Source organism: Typha latifolia, chromosome 1 (genome assembly GCF_019914945.1).
Source record: "Typha latifolia isolate L0001 chromosome 1, TyphaL0001v2, whole genome shotgun sequence".
Lineage (NCBI taxonomy): Eukaryota > Viridiplantae > Streptophyta > Magnoliopsida > Poales > Typhaceae > Typha > Typha latifolia.
The window spans coordinates 16,184,463-16,205,695 of NC_133086.1; the positions used below are offsets into that span (position 1 = coordinate 16,184,463).

Here is a 21,233-nt window from a genome sequence, read left to right on the forward strand (position 1 = left end):
TATATATATATATACAAGCTAGCAAAATGGAACTTGAGGGTATCCAAAGAATAAAGAATAAGTTCTGCGTGTGATATCCACGCAACAATAAAAGTTTAGCTAATGGAAAACACGTAAGCCGATAGAACGGCTCAACCTTAGGTTAGGTGGGTATCCAAATAATTTGTGAACCATTCTGGCCCAATCGTTGAACCCAACCCAAACTAATAATGGGCTGCCGGCCAACTATGTTGGGTTGGATCCACCACTTAATGCACTAGGATTAGGCCCAAGTCCGTAGGATTAATACAAGTCACAAGCGCCGGGAAGCTCAGATTAGGATTCATGGCGGGGCAACCGCTAAGAGATATAATTCGGATACGGATCAGATAGCGGTAAAATCATATCTATATCTATATTTTTCTTTGGATACGGATTGAGAATTTAATTATCAACTAAGCATAACCATGGATATGAATAAGATGCCAGATAAATGTATAAGAATTTGTGATATAATTACTTAAATCTACGTGAAATTAGTAAATATATATAGAAACTATATTAGAGATTCTATAAAGTATAAAAAGTTTTCTCTATTATTATTTTTTAATAGTTTAGACTAAATGATATGCTCAAGTATTGATTTAGATATTATTCTTCAACTTACATCCGTATTTGCATAGACTATCGAGGTTTGAATACAAGTTCATATATTAAATTAAAAAATTATATATAAATTATGAAACATTTTCAACTCGCCACGTATCTCCCATATCAGGTTGCCCTCACATGATTTCGCATAAAGGCCAAGAGGCTAACAACATACAATCGATATCGGATAAAACCAAAACAGCAAAAATAAAAGAGGGGCTTACAAGCCACAACAAATCCATCCATAATAAAATAATACGGATAGAGTTCCTAAATAAAAGTATTCAAAATAAAGATATAGTATAGGCAAAAATATAAACCTCTCATAAATATTATGATATAAGAAATTAATAGAAAATAAGCCTCACACACTACTAAGTGAAATTGTTATGAGTTCCCACCACGATGTAAATTAATTTACATTATATGTCAATGAATGATTCTAACACTCAGCAAATGGCACCATTACTAATAGGATAACACAAATAAAAATACACCTAATATGAAAAGCTCATAAATATCTAAATAGTTGATCATTAAGATATAAAGGTAACTCATGCACACATGTATTCATTAGCATTGCCTAACATATGTTATTTCTATCCACCCTCACCACAGCTACTCAATATGCCTAACATTAGGCCCACCAATCATCATTCATACTTGTCTAATATAAATGTTTCCAAGGAAGGGTAAACTATAGCAATGAATTGTCGGCCCATTAATCGGCAAATAGCTGATCAATTATCTGCCACTGTAAACTAATGACCTCAGTCATATACCCATTAGCATAAGTAAGCATTTTTTTGATATTATCCGTCTAAGCCCTCAGCTCAACATCATCTCACCACCTGTACGAAAATCATGGGTAGGCACAGTTTAGGGTGCAAAAGCTTCATGATGCCAATTGTGGCTCGTCTGGGGCCAGAGCGAGGGGCCCGACGATCCAACAAGTGTCAAGTAAGGCTTCCACTATTGAGCCATGCCTCACTCGAGATAGGGGAAGGGTTCTCACTTAAGGGCTGTTAGTCTAAGTATCGCTAGTCGACTGAAAAGATCCCACTATCCCACATGAGATGGCTTGGCTGCAACACCCCTTGTCGAGGCAACAACACAAAGAATAAGAGAAGAATGGCTTGGCTACCATCTCGAGCTCGGATTTAGATAGGTCAAGCCTAATTATCACATCTACCAATAGGGAATAAAATCCTCCGTTGGGCAAGTGGGGAGAGGGTGAAAATGGACGAGGGTTGGCTCTCAAATTTTTTTCTCCAATGTGTTACAAATTCAGATATCAAGAAAGAAAGAAAAATTTAAACTCACATACAACAAAACTTAGATTCATAATTGGATCATTTTGACTTAATTTGATCCATTTTCATCCCTACTATCGATCGATCATGTCTAGGTCTATTCGAACATACTAACAATTGTGCTTTAACACATCGGTAATTTATTCGTTTGTATCTAATGATCTTAACCAAGTCCGTTCTATATTCAGTTTTAACTAATCGAGACTATCGATGTTCTTCTTGTTCTTTGTTTCCCACTAGACAATTTAATCCAAATTTGATGTATAATTGCAGTTATAATTTAATCCAATCATTTGATGAATCTATTCCTCAATGATCTTCCAATTAAGTTGTATATCTTAGCCCATATAAACTATGGAAAAAAAGAAGAAGAAAATTATAGTTCATGCAATGACATTGACATAGAAGTTGCCATGTCCCTTTCAGTACCTTATTCCTGGTTGTAGGTTATATGTCACAATTTAACTACGTTATTTAATTCTGCTCTTTTGTGTGGCCAAAAGCGTAAGCTGCATGATCAAAGAAAACGATGACAGTGAACCAACCAAGCTTTCCAGACCATTGACAAAATATTGTGGTTGTGAGGTCCTTCTCAAGCTTTTATGTTCATTTGTTAGCACAAGAATTTTCTTTCCGTTTATAGATCATAAGTTTTTTGCAATTAATTTTAAGATTTTTCGCATACCACCGCCACCTTCGTTGTAAACCCATTGTGAAAATAGTTCGGATATAAAAGATTAAAATTATCATTTTTTAATAGAATAATTGATAAATTAAAATGATGTCAAGATAAGAGATTTTTTAGTTTGAATCTAGCAAAGCAGAGAAGGAAGTCAATTAAAGCATGTATAGAAAACCTAAATTTACTTCAATCACTATAGTTTTAATTATATAGATTAAATTATAATTGTTATCTTATTAATATATTTAACTAAATTAAAATCTAATATAAAGATCCTCACAGAGACAAAATTATAAAGAATTAAATAAGTTTTCTAACGCATCAAAAACAATTCCGATCAGAGATATTGAATATAATAAAAAGAATAATGATTTTAATCTGGATACAATCATAATAGAAAAAGTGACAAAAAATAAAATTATAAGAGATAAAGTGAATTTAATTAGGCATAACCACATAGGGGTAAAATATAATTCCTCTTAAGTATTTCTATCATCAATGGTTTTATACGCATAGTTATAACAGAATTTGATAGCGAATTAATTACCTATTTATCTTACTAATTTAAGAGAAAAAGAAGACCTAGTTTTCCAAAAGAAGAAAAAAAGAAGAAGAAAATCTAGAAAAACTCTTTGTTGAATCTCATACATCTCAACCCTAAATAAAAGCACGTGTTCTAGAACCATGCACACTTGGAAGTGCAAATGTTCCTTGTGCCAGTCTATTATTGATCGAAACTCGCAAGTTAATACAAGACTCACCCACCTTTCTATTCCAAAAGAAAAGAAAAGAAAATTAAAAAAGGAAAAAAAAAACATCCTCAATGCTCATCAATTATTTGGTTAGATCTCTAACACACACACACACACACACACACATCAATCATGATGAGCCAATGATGAGCATTTCACTCTGCACGTGCCCCCACTTCTGGATTATTTACATTAAACCCCACAACCAAACCTTTCATTAGATAATTTAACTAATTTAAGTAGCCACCCCCCATCATTAGTTCATTACTGGTACTCCAATAAAGTATACAGTTAAATTTAAAGAGAGGGGAATAAAGGAAATAAAAGGGTCAGATACTCTGCCGACACTTCCATATCTCAAGCCACTGGAATTCCACAGCCTGGGTCACGACAAAACCTTGTTCCATATCGGCTGTTCTTTTCCAAACAGCAGACAGAGTTCGTCTGCTCTATTATACGCCAGCCACGGGTCCAACCAGAGACGGACAAGAATTCGCTCGTACGCTAACAGCAAACAGCGTTCTCTCTCTCTCTCTCTCTCTCTCTCTCTCTCTCTCTTCAATTCTTATAGCAGAGGTGTCTCTGGCATTGCTCTCTTCCACTTCCACTGCGGCTCGATTGGGAAACGTTCCCATTCCCTTATCCCGAGGGAGTAAAGCTCGAATCTTTGAGGTAAAATCTCTCTCTTCTCTTTTGTTGCTAAGATCTTAGCATTTAATGATGTTCTATTGATTTTCGATTGAGAGGAGAGTCGTACAATGGCATAAGCCTCTCAATTCCCAGTCTCCCTTGAGAAATTTCGATCCGATTCCTTACGGTTCTAAGGCTTTTGTGTCTTAATTCGATAAAACCATCTTGATTAATCTTTTTGTGAAACGTAAATCTGCAAAAAGTTGTGACTTTGACGTGATCCGGATGAATTGTGCGTAATTATGCATTCCTTTCGCTATCTCCTGCTTATAGTTGAGGTCTCTGAAGGTTTCATCATTGTCTTGCAGCACGATTTGAGGTAAAATCTCGATCGACATGATGCACGCAAAGTCCGAGTCCGATGTCACCAGCTTGGCGGAGTCGTCGCCGCCGCGGTCCCCGAAGCGGCCGGTCTATTACGTGCAGAGCCCGTCTCGGGACTCGCAGGACGGCGACAAGTCGTCGACGATGCAGGCGACACCCGTTTACAATAGCCCCATGGAGTCCCCCTCGCATCCCTCCTTCGGGCGCCACTCGAGGACCTCGTCGGCGAGCCGGTTCTCTGGGAACTTACGGTCCTCGTCGGCCCGGAAGGCGAACCGGAAGCAGGTGAACGACAAAGGATGGCCGGAGTGTAATGTGATCCAGGAGGAGGGTTCTTATGATGATCTTGATCAAGATAGGGGGCTCTCACGGCGGTGCCAGATTGCGTTGGCGTTCCTCAGCTTTGTTATGCTGTTCACTGTCTTCTGTCTCATCATTTGGGGCGCGGCCCGGCCTTACAAGCCAGATGTTATTGTCAAGGTATAATCACAAGTTACAATTATTGCGATTCACTCATTGGTAATTAAGAAGTTTGAGCAGCACTTCATTAAGATTCATAATTTTTATGTTACTATTATTCATCATTGGATTAGATGAAAATTTCTCATAGAGACCAAAGTTCTCGCCAGTTTTTCTTTTTTAGTTAATAAGCTTTTTTATTGATTCCAAATTACTGAGTGAGTTCCTTCTAAAGTGAATGCAAATGGTAAGTTCTTAATCACTAAAGTTCTCTTTTCTTGCTAATTTTTAACCAGTTTTATCCATGTTTATACTCAATTTAAGAAGATCGACCCATGTATTCCTGGACCAGCGACGGAGAATCTTTGATTCTTTTACTGTTCCTTTTTGTTTTAGTGACAACATTCTTGGTTAATTAAGCCTCTGCAATATTTTCTTCCACCTCAAATTGTTACGTTTTTGGGACAAAGCTTTATGTTTGGTCGTGCTAATCTGAGCCGTGTTATAGTTGTATTTGGTAGATGAAATTCCTGTGTATAATTTATTGTATTTCCAAATAAATACAAGGGGATGTGACTACCAAAAGAACCTCTTATATTAAGTTTAAGCATAATTACATTATGTCCAACATGCCATTCTCTTGTCTTTTAAATTCTTGTACTTGTAGTTAATTCCTTCTAATAAAGCATTCTATTGGCATAGAGTCTGGCTATGGATGACTTTTATGCTGGAGAGGGAACAGATGCTACTGGAGTCCCAACTAAGATGGTTACAGTGAACTGCTCTCTGAAGATAAATGTGCACAACCCGGCTACGATGTTTGGCATTCATGTTACTTCGAGCCGTATTAGTCTCATGTACTCAGAAATCACTATTGCTACTGGCGAGGTAATTTTCTTCTTCATAGTGAATTCCATTTACCTTTACTTCTTTAGTTGAGAATCTATTCAATACCTGAATCTGATTTGCCTCTTCATTCTTTTACCAAGCATAAGAAAGAGCAAACTAATAGGAGTGACCAGTTTATGCACTATCACCAAGGTCAGCACTTCCTGAATGGACAAGTTCATTCTGAAAATTTCGTGACATTATTTTCAGATTAGCTCACCGTTGGACACTAGATGTTGTTTCCAAAACTATCTGCAAAGTTAAATGTGGGATGTGGCTACCCTTTGTCGTCAGTACTTGTGCTTACAATCTGGAAATTATTGCTGCATGTTAAAAATCTGCTTGTTTATCGGGATTTAGTCATTTTTATCGTATAGATCTATCGTGGACTGAATATTGAAATAAAGGGCATGCTACCTGCATCAAATAAAACTTCTTTTCTTTGCGCTGATTTTTTTTTTCAACTTCTAGTTTAAGTTCCTTTTATCTGGCTTGTTCAGCTAAATCTCTGCAGAGCATAACTGCTAATCACCTTAGGTGAAAGCTGATTCTAAAGCTTATGCAGCTCTCACTGTATTAGTGTGTTGTGTTCTTTTTTAAGAAGATTGTGCTAATGCATTGTGGTAGTTGCATAACTCCACCTTCTTATTTTTCGTCGACTCTGCATCGTTGGTTACTATCAATAATGAATACACAAAATAAAGAGAAAGAAACTCGAATACTAATATCTTTCTATTTCTTTTCTCCATCTGATTGTAGTTGACTAAGTACTACCAACCAAGAAAGAGCCACCGGACTGTCACAGTGGTTTTACATGGCGAAAAGGTTCCTCTTTATGGGGCTGGGGCAGGGTTGGCTCTCTCTAGCACCGGCGGTGCAGTCCCGTTGACTCTGGACTTCATGATCGCTTCTCGAGGATATGTTGTTGGGAAGCTCGTGCGGGTGACACATCGGAAGTACATCTCATGCCCGCTTGTAGTCGATTCCAAGAAGACGAAACCAATCAAGTTCTCACAGAAGTCATGCACCTACATTTGAGTTTCTGGGGCTACTAATTAGCTTTCCATTTACTTAAAGCTGAGCATGGTTTTTCTTGGTCCTTTCCATAGCATTTGTGGTAGTTATATTTGTTGAACGGAGAAGTTACCTATTTGATCAATTGTTTAATATGTAGCTTGCTGTTAATATCTTCTTTTGTACCGATTACTGTTTGTGAATCATTAGTGTGGCAAAGTACAAGATTCTGGTTCTGTTGGCTGTGGAAATGATACAAGCATTGCATAGCTACAAGATCTGCAGTTAGTCTCTACTTCTACTTGTTTGTGGATTTCTACAAGGTTTCAGCAAGAGGTCAGTGAAAGCTAATCAATTTCTCCTGAGTCTCACTGGAGAAAGTATCCAAATCACCTGACAGTATTCCAGAGATATTCTAACTATACTGACCAATTGTAATATTCGACAAACAGGGAAGAGCATGCAATTGAGATTGATTAATTCATAAGGGGAGAGTAGTAGAGTGAGCTTTAAGTAGTCTAATTTTAGGCATGTAATTTACTGGTAATGCAGTGAAATTATTAAGCCCAACGAATTCTCGTTGAGGAATAATCTCCAATAAAGATTGATTACAACTAATCACATATGAACCGTGGGAGTCCCTGCTTCCGAGCCATCACCAAGCGCTGCCTCCCAGACCATCTCTTCTTCCACCATCTGCCCCAATCTGAGAAGGCTCCTGCTCGCCAAAATGGCTTGTGGCTCCACGTCCTTCGCCGCCCTCTCGTGGAGGCACCGCGCCGCTCTCGTCGCCGCCGCCTTGAGCGCCTCGGAGCTCGTCGGACCCAAAATGCAATGCCCAACGACCCTAAGTATCGGTTGGAACAACTCCCATGGCAAAGGAATTCTTCCTCCCTTCGAGACTTTCGCGTCTTGGCCCGCCCAGACCACGCAGAACTCGACGAATTCCAACTTTGATGAGGTGGGCATGTGGGCAATCTTGCCGTAATATAATTCCAACGCGACCCCAACGATTTTGGCTCGTTTGGTGGATCGAACGGTGCCATGGGGCTCAAGAACAGGGGAGAAGATGGCGATGTCTAGGTCCACCGGCTTGTTCTTGGTCGACGCCTTAGCCTCGTGGTAGAGACTTGCGTTGGTGAGACTTGGGAGGATTATGGTGCATGGATTGCCGGCTCGGGCCACAGTCTCGTGCGCGTAGAGGGCTAAGAGCACGGCCTCGAAGCCGGCGACCGGCTCGGGGGAGCCAGCGCGGGAGAAGTAGACGCCGACGAGAGTGGGGATGAACTTTAGGACGACGAGTTGGAGCTCCGGGACGGTGGATTGGAAGGTGTCGTAGAGCCAGCGGCAAAGGTTGTTGCCGCCAGCGCTAGAGCCAGGGGCGCGGAGGCGGAGGGTGATGCTAAGGGCGATGGTCTCGTCGTGGAGGAGGGAGGAGGCGGGGTCCTCGGAGAAGGCGAGGGAGTCGGGGAGAGGACCGAGGACGAGGCCGAGGGCGTGAACGGCGGCCGCGGCGCGGTGGATGGACTGCCAGAAGGAGGTGCACTCCGACGGGCCGGGGGAACTCGACATGGATGCGTGCATGCATGGATGTGCAAGGTTAGACGTGGGGATGGAGAATAAGGAGAAGGGATTGGAGAGAGAGAAAGAGAGAGAGGAGGAATGGGCGGAGGACCGATAGTATACTGTGCGTTAACACATAGATTACGCGCATCCGGATAAAATCTATAATTTTTTTTTCAGATACAAATGATCAACTAGCACTAAAAGTTAGCCCATAATTGAGTAATCTTATATATTTTTTTTAATTTCAAGAGCCCATATGTTATTAGATAATGTGATATGCCCATATAAAACACTTACTTGGGCCTCGTTTACTTTGAATTCAGGAATCTCTAACTAAACTTTCTTTTTTATATCTAACCAAATTTATTTTCTAAAAAACTAAAATTAAAATATAAGACTAATTAATTAAGTTTGGGACTTAGCTTGAAACCAAACAAAGCCTAAGTTTTTAAGTAATGGATGAGTTACAGCACAGACGAAATTGGAGAAATACTTTGGAGGGATACTAAGGCACCTTATTTTGCTCACCTTATGGTTACATCTAGAATAATCATCCCAATCTTACCACTGTTAATTTATTATGCATGTGAAAAGTCTTAACTGTTACATTAGCTTGGGATATTTGCAGTGTTCATGAAGTCATTCTTCAATACTATTCAAGGAAGAGATCAATTGGTAGCTTTTTTTTATGCGGCTGTGTACTTTGACAGCTCACAAATGAGCCACACTTTTTCTCAAGGCATGTTTAACTTTGATTGAAAGGCCACTCTCCTCAAATCTAAGGACTCAGTTTATTTTACTCCTTTCGTTTTAGAAATAAATTTTTTTTAAATACATTTTATTATTCTAAAATAACAGCTAAATATTATAACAATTCTATTCTAAAATATCAAACTTAAATTAATTAGATTCAATTCAAACTTATTTCAAACTCGAGTCTATTTCAAGCCAAATTAAAGCCTGAATAAGCTTAATTTGCATCTGGAAAGAATTGAACTTGAATTAAATGTTACATATATAAGTGGAATCTTATTAAAGCAAGCTTGATTGAGATGCCTGTGCAGACATTATCTTATCTATCGATAGTAATAGCTATGAGATGAAGAAAGATCACATCATCTTGGTCAACTTGTATGAAACTTTTGATAATTTAACTGGTATGCAGAAAATGTAACACGTTTGGTAATATCAATTTATGATCTTTATAAGTGCACATTTATATTGGTTGTGATCAGATGTGTTAGCTACTCCGCACTCGGTCCTTTGGAGCTGGCAATCAACTAATCCCTGTGAGATGGATTAAAATAAGCATCAAACACCCAATATTTCTCTTTAGTGTTCATTTTGTCACAGATCTGTTACAACTGAATCACCTGACATATCCTAGTTTGGCTCTCTCTAAATGAGAATAGGAAATCAACCAAGAACCTCAGAAATTTCTTTCCCATTGAGATGTTTGAAGTACAATAACCAACATCTGTTTTTAAGCTTAAAGAGGTGATCTGGCAGAAACCTAAACACAAAATTGTTTCTCCATCTCCATCCTTTACAAAAAAAAAAGAAAAAAAGAAGATAATTTAGAGGGTTGGGAATAACAATATTGGTACTTTGCCTTACTGGGTTATTCCAACATCGAAAACTGAATTATTCTTTAGCTTCAGGTCCTCGCAGCTGCCATTAGGAACTGTGCTCCCAAGTCTAGTTGGTGGCCAGTAGCGGAAGATGGATCTCCCTAGAATGTTCCTTGACGGAAGAGGACCCCTGAAAAAGAGTAAGTTATGTAGAGGAAACAAAAGAAATAAAGACCTAACGCTGAACCAGATCAAAGTTGTTGTCATACCATATGTGTGAATCATAACTATTGTTACGATTATCTCCCATCACAAATACAGAGTTTTGAGGCACTTGCTGCAGCAAACGATAGGTGATAATTGAAGTTATCTTGATCTCACAGGAAATAACTTCAGACGATGCAAAGAAAATTTATGATAAAAGTGCAAAAAAAAAGCATCTTCATTCCTGATATAGATTTGAACAATGAGAACCTATGGTATGGTTGGCTTTCCTATGTTAAAGGATGAAATGCATGGTGTTACATCACATCTTACTTCTTTGGGCAATTACTGCATGCTTTCCTAACTCTCCCTGTGCATGCTTACTGTCATAGATGTTCCATCTAAAGGAGTGATGTGTTAGGTAGCTTGATAGCCAGCATGAAATTTTGTGACGGAAATAGCTAAGTTACTAATGGATATCGACTTCTTCTAAGAATTATCTTAGAGCCTGCTCAAAAAGTTATCCTGAAGAAGCATCTCTAGAATATTCAAAGGGGTGAGATGTCCAGCCTCATGAAAGAAAATCCACAGTTTTGGAGCTTATGCCATATAACAGGAGAGATTAAGTGCAAAGCTGAACAAGTACAGAAGAAAATAAAATTGTATCAAACTACAGTGCATGAACTAACAAAACCGATTAAACTAGAAAAGGAACCCAGTGAACGAGGCTCCCATTAAACAAGTGCTAGGGGAGGCGGGAGGAAGACATACATAGTATTACCCTTATTTCTGAAGAGGCAGTTTTAGCAAGCCATGGCTGCTTGGATGCAAGGGTTAGGCCACCAAGTAATGCCATCTAAGAAAACAATTATCGTAGCTCTTAAATATTCATGCACATTTGATTTCCCTAACAGGAATTTCACAATTTTTAATGACAGTAAACCTCACCTGAAAATTTTAACAAAAAACTATCTTTGTCCAGTCAAGGTAATGTTGCTTTGTCACATCAATTCACATCCTTTTTAGATCTTCATCTTTGCCGACCCATCTGGAAGTCTCTATACCCTATTTTTCAATGAAGCTCATTCTATACTCATTTAATTCTCCAAATTCCTTTATTGTTTCTAAATAGAAATTCAAATCATAATTTTTCTGATAATCGTGTCATGACAATTTCAAAATCTAGTGAAAGCACCTGTAAGGCTATAGCAACCTTACCACCGGGTTCATGTCATAGGATGGGGGCTCAAGAATGAACTCTTCATTTCTCACATCTCCATTTACTATTAGCTTTCCATCATGTACCTGCAATATATACAACGGAAATAAAAGAACTATCAATTATGTAATCCTACAGATGCTTTCAATATGAAACAATAATAATTCTACAGATGCTTTCAATATGAAACAACAAACATTCACGATATAACAGTATTAGGTGATATAAAAGGTAGTATCAACCATAAAAAGAAAATGGTGTTGCTTATCTGAAACCAGGATGGTACTGCAAAAGAAAGTAATTTAGAAAGACTTATAAAGCTTTTACAGATAAGAGTATTCGCAGAAAGCCAGAAACATAATAATAGAATCCAATGTTGTATGGGAAATTTAACCTATAGTTGTGTCAACTGCAGTCGTACTTATTGACTTATTGTAGAGATATCTTGAGATTTCTTCCGTACTTTTTTAGTTTTTTATTAAATAAAATTTTACAAGGTAATGTCAACTATAATTCCTCTAGACTGACCTTCAATTGATATTTTATTTCAGAAATCCACTAAAAGGACAAGTTACCAAGTGCCAATAGTAAAGCATCATCTCTGCCAGCTAGATAATCCTTGACTTGACTGACTGGTGTGCATGTTAATAACTTAATATGCTTGAGTTGTAACTAATGATTGGAATTAAGTTACATCATTTTCTTCTCAATAATTAGTGATTGAAGTTAGATGGTATGAGTCTATGAGGACCACTATTAAGTTGCTGCTGGTTTTGAAAAATAAAATTCCAATAGTTAGTTTCTTGATCACATTGTATTGCAGAATGTCTTACCTGCACACAGACACCTTACTAGAAAAATCTATAGCAAGCATTTTTTTAGTAATCTAACTGCATAATAAGTTCATAAATTTTGAATAAGTTCATAAAAGAGCGTAGGTAAACATTTTCGGAAGAACTTGACTTGCTTGGCTCAGCGAGGTACAGAGTGGACATAGACTTACCTTAGAAACAAACAGTACAAACAAGGGCAGTACAGTATGAAATAAGCAAGGAATTCCAAAGGTAATATTAGAATTTAGAAATTGATAATCACTCAAAAGCATGGAGAGGTTTGAAAACTTAGTACATGAAAACCCACAAAAATTTCAGTTGACCTTGGGCAATTTGACAATCTTAAATTTATCATTGTAAGAAGGCATTATAGTTTTGAATTTTAATTTTGGGTGCCTGGAAACTATTATGAACAATTACCAATTTGGCCCCAGAACCATAGCAGATCAGTCTGATACTAACTTCAGGAATTTAATCATGGTTTATTAAAGTCACTATAAATGGACAATATGAATTAACTTTACCGTTTCAGTAGTGTAGAATATCTTTATGCTCAGAAAGCTTCATTTTGAACCTAACTCCATTTTTAATGAGCTTAAATCTGGTTCATAATCATTACTCAAACTAGTTTGGAACAGGTCCTAATTAATTGGTTTATCCCAGTAGTACAGGTGTATATGAACTGATTATGGAACACTTAATAAGGATAACGGGACTTAAAAGAAAAAATGTAGTTTGCATTCCATGTCACTAAAATGAAATTGTCAAAATATCTCCATTCCAAAATATCACAATGAAGCTCTAGAATTGAGAAACCTCCACCAAATGTGTGCTTATCATGATATCTTTCAATATCTGGTCCCAAGCCCAAATAAAGGAGAGCTGTGTTGGATGTCTTGACAGACAATTTAAAACTTTTATCAAGAAAGCTATGAAAATGGATCCTAAAAGAATATAGTGGCTGCTAGGCCATGCACTAAATAGAGATGAATGAAAAATATGGATCCATATATCAGACCTGAAATTAATGAGACTAAAAATTTGGCTGTTGTAACTCCAGAAAAAAGCTCTGAAACAGTCGGAACACCTTGACTACATTGAGATGATTATTACATGGCATCTTTTCTAATCTCTGTCATTGATGTATTTCAGTTTGGGTTTTGTTCATTGATGTGCTTTAATCTATGCAATAAGAATGGATCGGATGAATGTTTAGGTGAAGAAATCTTAGCAGAACCTATTGTATCTTAAATATAATAAATAGTCCTAGTCCTCTTTTTCAAACAAAGAGCTTTCAATCTTCTTTCTATTTCGAGCTTTCAATCTTCTTTCTATTTCCCTTCTAATTATGATGGATAACCTAGCTAGAATTCTTTAAGTAGGAAAATATTCAGATCAAACTAAGGAATTATATTTTCATGATAGAGAAGATTATATATATTACAACACTTTTGATGTAGGTATACTAACCTCTACAACATCCCCCTCCTTGGCAACCACTCTTTTGATGAAAACGTCATTATCAGTATATCCCACTTCCTGCGAGATGTATTGATGTAAAATATCTAAACTAAGCAAATATAAGTCATGCGGAAGAAAACTATATATTTGTACGGGCCCAAAAAGGACGTACATACCTGTAAGACTGGTGGGCTTTTAAAGATCACTATGTCATTGACACATGGCTTTCTGAAGTAATATGATACCTAAGAAAATTTCTACAAAATATTAGTTTTGGAGAAACTATATTTGTGTCATATTGGCAGAAAGCATCCAATTTTGCTTGATGAAAACACATACTTTATGACAAAACTACAAATGAGATGGACAGCAAAGATTATGGAAAAGAACTGAGAAATATAGATGAATATCTCAACCCTGCATCATTTGGTTGCCCTTTCTTTCATGAAAGAAAAAAATCCATATAAGAATATCAAGAATATACTGAAATGGGAAAAGTTAACCTTAATGTGTTCTTTTATCTTATGAACTAACTTTATCTTTTCTGTGGTGTGGACGCTTTAACATAAATAACATACTACATGTTGAAAGGCTTATTTTAAGTTGAAAGGAAGATAAGGAACAGAGTGTGCTAGTCAGCACTTACTGTGCCACAAAGTATAGCAGGATGCTATCCGCAACCACTTTTGGTTTCTTTTGACCATTCACTTCAACAGATTGCCAATTCACTTGTGGGATGTCATTGTCAACCCTTTTTGGTTTTCTTATTGAGTTGAGAAATGATGTAAAGTGGCAACCTCTTCAATCATAAGTGGCAAGTCTTAGATATTAAACATTAAAATTCAAAGCATGAAAGACTCAATAGACTCTGTCAAATTCAAGTAATTTACCAAGAAGAATGTGATAAGAAAACCTGTGACATCTTGATTGATCGTTCTAACATACGAATCATCATCAAGGACACTGAATCAATATCCACATGTACTGATGACAAATCCTAGAAATATGCAAGTTTTATCCAAAATGTATTCCAAAGTTCCAGTATAGCCAAGAAATCTAGGAAAACAAAAACCTATAAATTAAGACCAGGATCATGATATTAGTAAATTAAGTATCAGTTAATAACACCTCATTCTACCAAAGAATATCTAGACCTCCAATAGTTACATTCCGTTTCCACATTTGAGAACAAAATGGAACCAAACTATAAAAAGGTAATACCTTTTCTGCGACAATGCGGTCGCCAATATCAAAAGTTGGAAACATCGACAATGACGGGATGAACCGAGGCTCCGCGATGAACGACCGGAAAGCCAAAGAAATCGCGAATGCCGCAAGCACAGTCTTCGCGTCATCCAAAGAGATATTAAACCACTCTGGCAGAATTCCCTTCTTCTTCTCCCCCTCCTCCTCTTCCTCCTCTTCCTCCTCTCCTCCTCCACCCTTCCCACCTCCATTACCGCCATCCTCGCTCTCCACTTCCAGCAGCGGTGGCGCATCCGTAGCCTCGCCACCCCTAGAATCGACCCCAGGACTACACCGGATTTCTCTCCAGTGGCTTCTTCGCCGAAAGAGCTGGGGACCGGCAAAAGTGGAGCTTTGAGGGTGAGAAACGAAGCAGGTAGTGCTCAAAATCGAATCTTTAGGGGAACAGAGAGGTCTGGCTGAGGATGAGGAGCAGGAGGGGAGGTAGGTCGGCTTGATGCTAGGGTTCTTGGAGGGGAGGAGGAGAGGATTGGATTTAGGATTAGGGTTTCGGGATGTAGAAGGGAAGAACTGGAGCGAGGACATCATTGTTGGCTTCTTCTTGGTCTTCTCCCTCCCTCCCTCCCTCCCAAAGAAGAAAGATAAGCTAAGAGAAAGGCGCTGAGTTTTGAGTCCCTTGGGACAAAATACACTGTTAAAAAGTTTAGAGCTTTTTTCCTCTCTTTTTTACTTATTTGCCACTATAATTTTTCAAATGAGGTTAGGAAAAGCTACATTTTACCCGCACATAGCTTGATCTAAATTTACTCTCTTTTTTTTATCATTTTCATATTTTAATTTGTTTTATTTTAGTCCTTATAAATATATTCAAACTGAAATTATTTATTTTTCTCATCATATTTGACTAATCCTATATATTAAATTTAAAATTAGACAAGTAAATTAATCAAATAAATAAAAAAATTTAATTTTAATTTGAATGTAATTATGCGAATATGAGCACATAAATAAAACTATAAAAAGAGTAAAATAAATTTAAACCCAACTATAAGAAATAAAATATAATTTCTTCGCTATATTATCTTTATCTCTTTCGAGCGATTTTGCTCGATAAATTTGAGATAATTTTGATATAGCCATTTTTTTTCTATTTCATTTTTTTTCGTTATAAATCACTTAATCTCTTACCAGCATTTATGAAAATAAACTTGTCATTGTTATCTTCATTAATCTATGTGAGTTCATAAACCTATCAGTTAATCATCTTTCCTTTTTATTTGATGTAATTTGATATACAAATATTTACCTAAATTTATATAGAACAAAATATATTTTTCAGAAATTATCAATAAAATACACATTTAATTTTCAATTTTATCACCCAAATTTCTTTACTCCATTTTATTTTCCAACTTTGAGCTCGTTAAATAGTAAAAGAAAATCTTAATATGCATTTAATATAATCTGACTTCTTTAATAAATTTTTGCCTTAGAAAGATGGCGTATAATAATAAATGTTTGCACTCTCTCATTTATTAATATAACCCGTAAAATAATTATGAATTACCTTATGTTATTAGTCTGACCTATTTTAAACAGTATTATTATATCACTTTTGTCTCGAGAAACGTGGATAATAATAAATATTTGCTGACTAACACCAACTAAGAATTACGTAAATTAAGTAAACTTACACCAATACAAACTAGAACTAAGTAAAATAATTAGGAAATTTACAAAAAATATAAGTGTTCAATACTTAATAAAATTAAAATATAAATATTTTATAACTATGAATTACGTAATAAAAGTGTGAAACTTATAAAAATATAAATATTCAATTAGTATGAATTATGTAATAAAAAAATTGTAAATATAACTATAACCATATTTGGATCATCAAATTTGAGAAGATATAAATCAACTATTAAGTTTCCAAAATCATTTACTTGTGTCTAATTTAAGAGAATTTATCTTTTTAAACTCATCCAGTACAAACATTTAGACATTGTTAAAAGTAATTCACACTAGGTATTAGTGTTGATTAAATGAGTTTTTATAAGTTTGAATTATTAGAAATTTCATGTATTTGACATGAATTTTTTTATAAACTTTGAGCTAAGTTTTAAGTGTGGCATACATATTATTAATAATAGTTTAATGGTGAAATTAATTTAGCTTAAAGAGTATTTTATTATCATATATTCACTTAGTCAAATTCATAAAAAGGATTAGCTCTAAAGTGGGTATCATGGCAATAGAAAATAAAGAGAAATGAGTTTAGAAATATTAGTATGATATATAAGTGACAAATTTTTGTGGACTTTTGTAACACCCCAAATTTTAACACCCCTGCCACTCTGCCCCCATCCCTCTTCTCCTTCTTCTTCCCCTTCCCTCTTTCCTTCTTTCCCCTCTTTCCTTTTCTTTCCCCCCTACTTACTCGATGGCCTTGTGCTGCGCCGCCGGCCTCGTGCTGCGCCGCCCGCAGCCCCGCAACCCCGTGGACCTCCTCTCTCCGCCTTGATCTCGCAGCCCCACATCCCCTGCAGCCCACTAAGCTAGTTTTGGTGGGCTGCAATTTGCAGCCCACCAGCTCGATTGTGGTGGGCTGCGATTAGACTGCAGCCCACAGCAAGCCTTAGTGGGCTGTGGTTGGACCCCCAACCCACCTCTTGCAACCTTGCACTAAGACCCTCTTACGTATTGAGTTGGGTTTGAGCCTAACCCATTACCTCTAGCCTAGCCCATTTGGAGCCTATAACCATGTTTATCTTTTTCCACCTGATTTAATTAGCCTGACCCCCCGTAATGACAATTTAGTATCATGTGAATTTTAGGATAACATAGGACTCACCCTGACTCATGTATATGCCTAAACATAAATTCTCTAAATAAAGATAATTAATTCTATTAATTCGCTAATCTTACATATGGCGTTACTTGCGTGACAAGATTTAGTATACTATGGAGACCCCCCAGACGAGTAGAGTTATACAAATCTAGAATAATGTAGTTACAGTCATTATACTGTCATGACAACTGTAGGAAGTGTCGATATTAATATATGCATTTAGTATACCATGTTATATCTTTACATATGCAGTTATTGATAATTTGCTCATCATGATATTATGAGAATGTTAATGTAGCATAAACATTAGTGTGATGATGCTTACACGTATCCTGTATGATATACCCTTGCATATATGTATATCTATTGTGAATATAAAATGTAACGATCATAATGACTATAACATGCTTGATACACTCATAGACACTGCACCACTTCTACTGATGATTTAGAGAGAGTGAGATATGGGCTTACGACCGGGGTCCTTAGTCTGATGGCCATAGACAACCGGTCACTTGTAGTGTCGCCATACACGTGTAGGTGGCATTACCGCTAGATGTGTATATATCCCCCCTCGATGTATGAGATGATGGATGATTATGTGATGGATAATTATTTCTTGAGAGTATTTACCCTATGTAGTGAATAGCTCGATGAGCGATGATGAGTATGATTAATGCTTTTGTAGGCATAAGATGACTAAAGTGCTCTTTTATTGCTATACATAACATGTAAACACTATGATTGTGATATGTACGAATAAAAAATTGTATCAAGCTTTATATCTGTGTGGACATAATCTTTATCGATTGTATTGATTTAGTAACTCATGTTAAGCCATCTCAACAAGCATATTGTTATTGCTAGCAAATATAGGCATACAATGTATATACACATGCACTTTCATTATTTTAGATGGTATGGATCCTACTCGCTGGGCTGTAAGCTCACCACCTCTTGGTGGCATTATTTCAGAGCTAGGGGACGCAAGTGCGGGTAGCGAGGAGTAGCTGTCTTTCTTTTCCAGTATGTCTACTTTAGCATTGTATTTTGGATGTATATTTAGAAGGCTTGGGAACGCAGGTGCGGGTAGTGAGGAGTAGCTGCCTTTCTTTTTCAGTATGTCTTTTAGTTGTATTAAGCCCCTGCGAGGGCGTTATGATTGATGATTTATTTTAGACTTTAGCATTATATTTTGGATGTATATTTGGAAGGCTTGTTGTGGCCTGTGGAACTTGTATCCGGACTCTTATGGTTGAGTTTATTTATGGTGAATTTGTGCCGGGTGTGCCTTGTGAAATTCTTGTACTGACAGGTCATGTGATGTACCGCATGGGGGGATTTACCCACGCGGTTTACACGTGTATTTGGAGGTTTTGGTGTTTCAACTTTGGACCCCAAAAGAGGTACATCTTTTGTGGGTAAATGGTATTATGCAACTTAACTTACACACACGCCCCGGTCGGCCCAGCTCAGCTCGGTTTACATGTGCGGGTCAAGTCTAATTTTAATTTTTGCCTGATACAAGTTCAAATCTGGTCTTGTTCAGATTAGTTGGTTGGTTGAACCTGCCCGAATTCGAAGTGGTGTACACTTGGAACAGTTAATTGGTTGAACTCAAAATGGTGCATCCCTTCACTTTGAAACTGTTATTCGGTTAAGACCCGAAATAGTGCATCCATTTGTGACCAGTCGCATCCCTTCAAGCCTATTTAAGTCTAATAAATAGGCTGTCAGTTTGCATTATTTTGAACACTAAATTTTGGTTCATTCTTTCTAAGTCTGGTTCGAATCTTAAGTCTGCATTTGAGAGAGTATAGCACGGTTCAGGTTCAACCAGGCATTCGAATAGCTGCTTTCTTTCGAGTGTAAGACAGTTGTTGTATCTTGAAAACCGACGTCCATTGTTTCAGAAGCAATCGACGGATGACGAATTAGTCTTAAAGAGAGAGTTTTCAACACTAGACTTACTATACAGATTTTACATTCTGTAATTTGTAAGTTTATTTTTATTTATTAACTTATTTTGAATTGAATTTTTTGTTACTTTTAGAATCATATTATTACCGCATAGTATCTCTCTCACTCCTACTTTATAGTTATTGTACACAATTTAGAATTATATTTATGAACTTTTCAATTATTTTTACGCAATTCATTCTTCCTTTTATTACTATGTTTAACTGTGAACAACATAAATATAACTACGAAATTCATATATATAACTATGAATTACGTAAATATAATTATAAATTGTCTAAAATAAATTGTAAATTAGAGTCAAAAATGAAGAAGAAAGAGAAGGATGAGTGAGAGATATTATCATATTCAAACTTTTAAAGACTCATATCATCAGTACTTATACCTAGTCCGAATTTATTTCAAACAAGGTCTTACTACTTGGCAAAAATAATATAGCTAAGATTAGAACGATAAATACTTTTAAAGTACAGACAAGTAAATAATTCTAGAAACTTGAAATTTGGTTCAACTTTATCTTATGAAATTTGCATATATTGAATATTTTTATCATTCATAGCTATTTAGTTCTCAAGGGGTATCTGCTTATTTTTCTTATTAAATAATATCTAATTAAGAGAAATTTATTTTTATACTAGGGTTTATGATTATTTATAAAGGTAGGACGGTAGCAATAAAATAAAATATAAAAAAAAAATATAAGAGTAAATTATAAAATTATATAAAATATCTCATATGGATAACCTAAGGAAGAGATGTATTAAACACAATACATATAATAATATTTCTCTTGTATGAGATGCTTATATATAACTATTTCAAGTGAAAGAAGAAAAAGACACAAAAGTAAGATTAGGAGATAGAAGAAGAAGCATAAGAAGAGTAAAGTAGTATTTCTTACCATATGAAATGCTTGTGCAGAAAAAAAGATTGAGAGATGAAAAAAGAAGAAGAGTGGTAAGTTCTCTCTATTCCTATAATGTCTCATCAATCAGTATTTAATGAGATACCAAGTGAAGTAAATTTGAAAACAAATCTAACCTATAAGGGAAAACTAATATGTTGTTAAGTGACAATAAAAATCATGTGTGTTTTTATAATAGTGGATTCGGACATTTAAAAATGTATATATGTTCAATGTTCTGATCCTATATTTATCACATGAATTTCGATCAATATTATTTTAGATCTATTTGAAATATTATCCGGCCAATTTTATCTTATAATTTTTAAAAATTCGACCTTACAGAGGCTAAATATTTATTAGAATATAAGAACTTATATATAAAAAAAATATTTATTTAGTATTTTCGTCATATATTTTTCATATAAACTCTTATCATATTACTTTGAATGCTTTAGAAAGAAAAAATAATTCTCTACAACTTTTTCTCTCATTAATATCTTTAAATTTAACCATTTAGATATCTAAGTTTATTGAAAGATGACAACTTAAAAGAAGAATGTAATCCATTGATAAATAACAAAATTAATTTTATTCATTAATTTGCTCACGTCTTTCTTATATGAACTCTGATTTGTATTATTTTAAATGCGTTGAAAAACTTATTCAATACTATACAATTT

At 35.9% G+C, this 21,233-nt stretch overlaps 3 protein-coding genes across 6 annotated transcripts; 1 reads left to right on the forward strand and 2 right to left on the reverse strand.

Annotated features, from left to right (window-relative positions):
* Window positions 1-3,662: 3,662 nt before the first annotated feature.
* LOC140791923 (uncharacterized) lies at window positions 3,663-6,988 on the forward strand. The gene is made up of 4 exons (XM_073142654.1): window positions 3,663-4,049; window positions 4,376-4,871; window positions 5,553-5,738; window positions 6,498-6,988. The coding sequence occupies exons 2-4, from the start codon at window positions 4,404-4,406 to the stop codon at window positions 6,774-6,776; spliced, it is 933 nt and encodes a 310-aa protein (XP_072998755.1). The 5' UTR covers window positions 3,663-4,049; window positions 4,376-4,403; the 3' UTR covers window positions 6,777-6,988.
* A 257-nt stretch (window positions 6,989-7,245) lies between these two features.
* Window positions 7,246-8,430, reverse strand: LOC140791914 (uncharacterized). Its single transcript, XM_073142642.1, has one exon. It carries the CDS (start codon window positions 8,334-8,336, stop codon window positions 7,371-7,373), a length of 966 nt encoding a protein of 321 aa, XP_072998743.1. The 5' UTR covers window positions 8,337-8,430; the 3' UTR covers window positions 7,246-7,370.
* A 1,304-nt stretch (window positions 8,431-9,734) lies between these two features.
* LOC140780965 (chloroplast processing peptidase-like) lies at window positions 9,735-15,482 on the reverse strand. Of its 4 annotated transcripts, XR_012107617.1 has the most exons (8): window positions 14,828-15,461; window positions 13,783-13,851; window positions 13,616-13,684; window positions 11,312-11,398; window positions 11,042-11,158; window positions 10,865-10,949; window positions 10,159-10,226; window positions 10,021-10,079 (listed from the first exon to the last, which is right to left on the reverse strand). XR_012107617.1 is itself a non-coding variant. In XM_073126702.1 (6 exons), the coding sequence occupies exons 1-6, from the start codon at window positions 15,398-15,400 to the stop codon at window positions 9,932-9,934; spliced, it is 1,014 nt and encodes a 337-aa protein (XP_072982803.1). In that variant the 5' UTR covers window positions 15,401-15,482; the 3' UTR covers window positions 9,735-9,931. The 4 variants fall into 4 exon arrangements, 1 of the variants encoding a protein (XP_072982803.1); XR_012107615.1 differs by having other exon boundaries at window positions 10,865-11,158; XR_012107618.1 differs by having other exon boundaries at window positions 10,865-11,158; window positions 11,289-11,398; window positions 14,828-15,460.
* Between the last annotated feature and the right edge of the window lie 5,751 nt (window positions 15,483-21,233).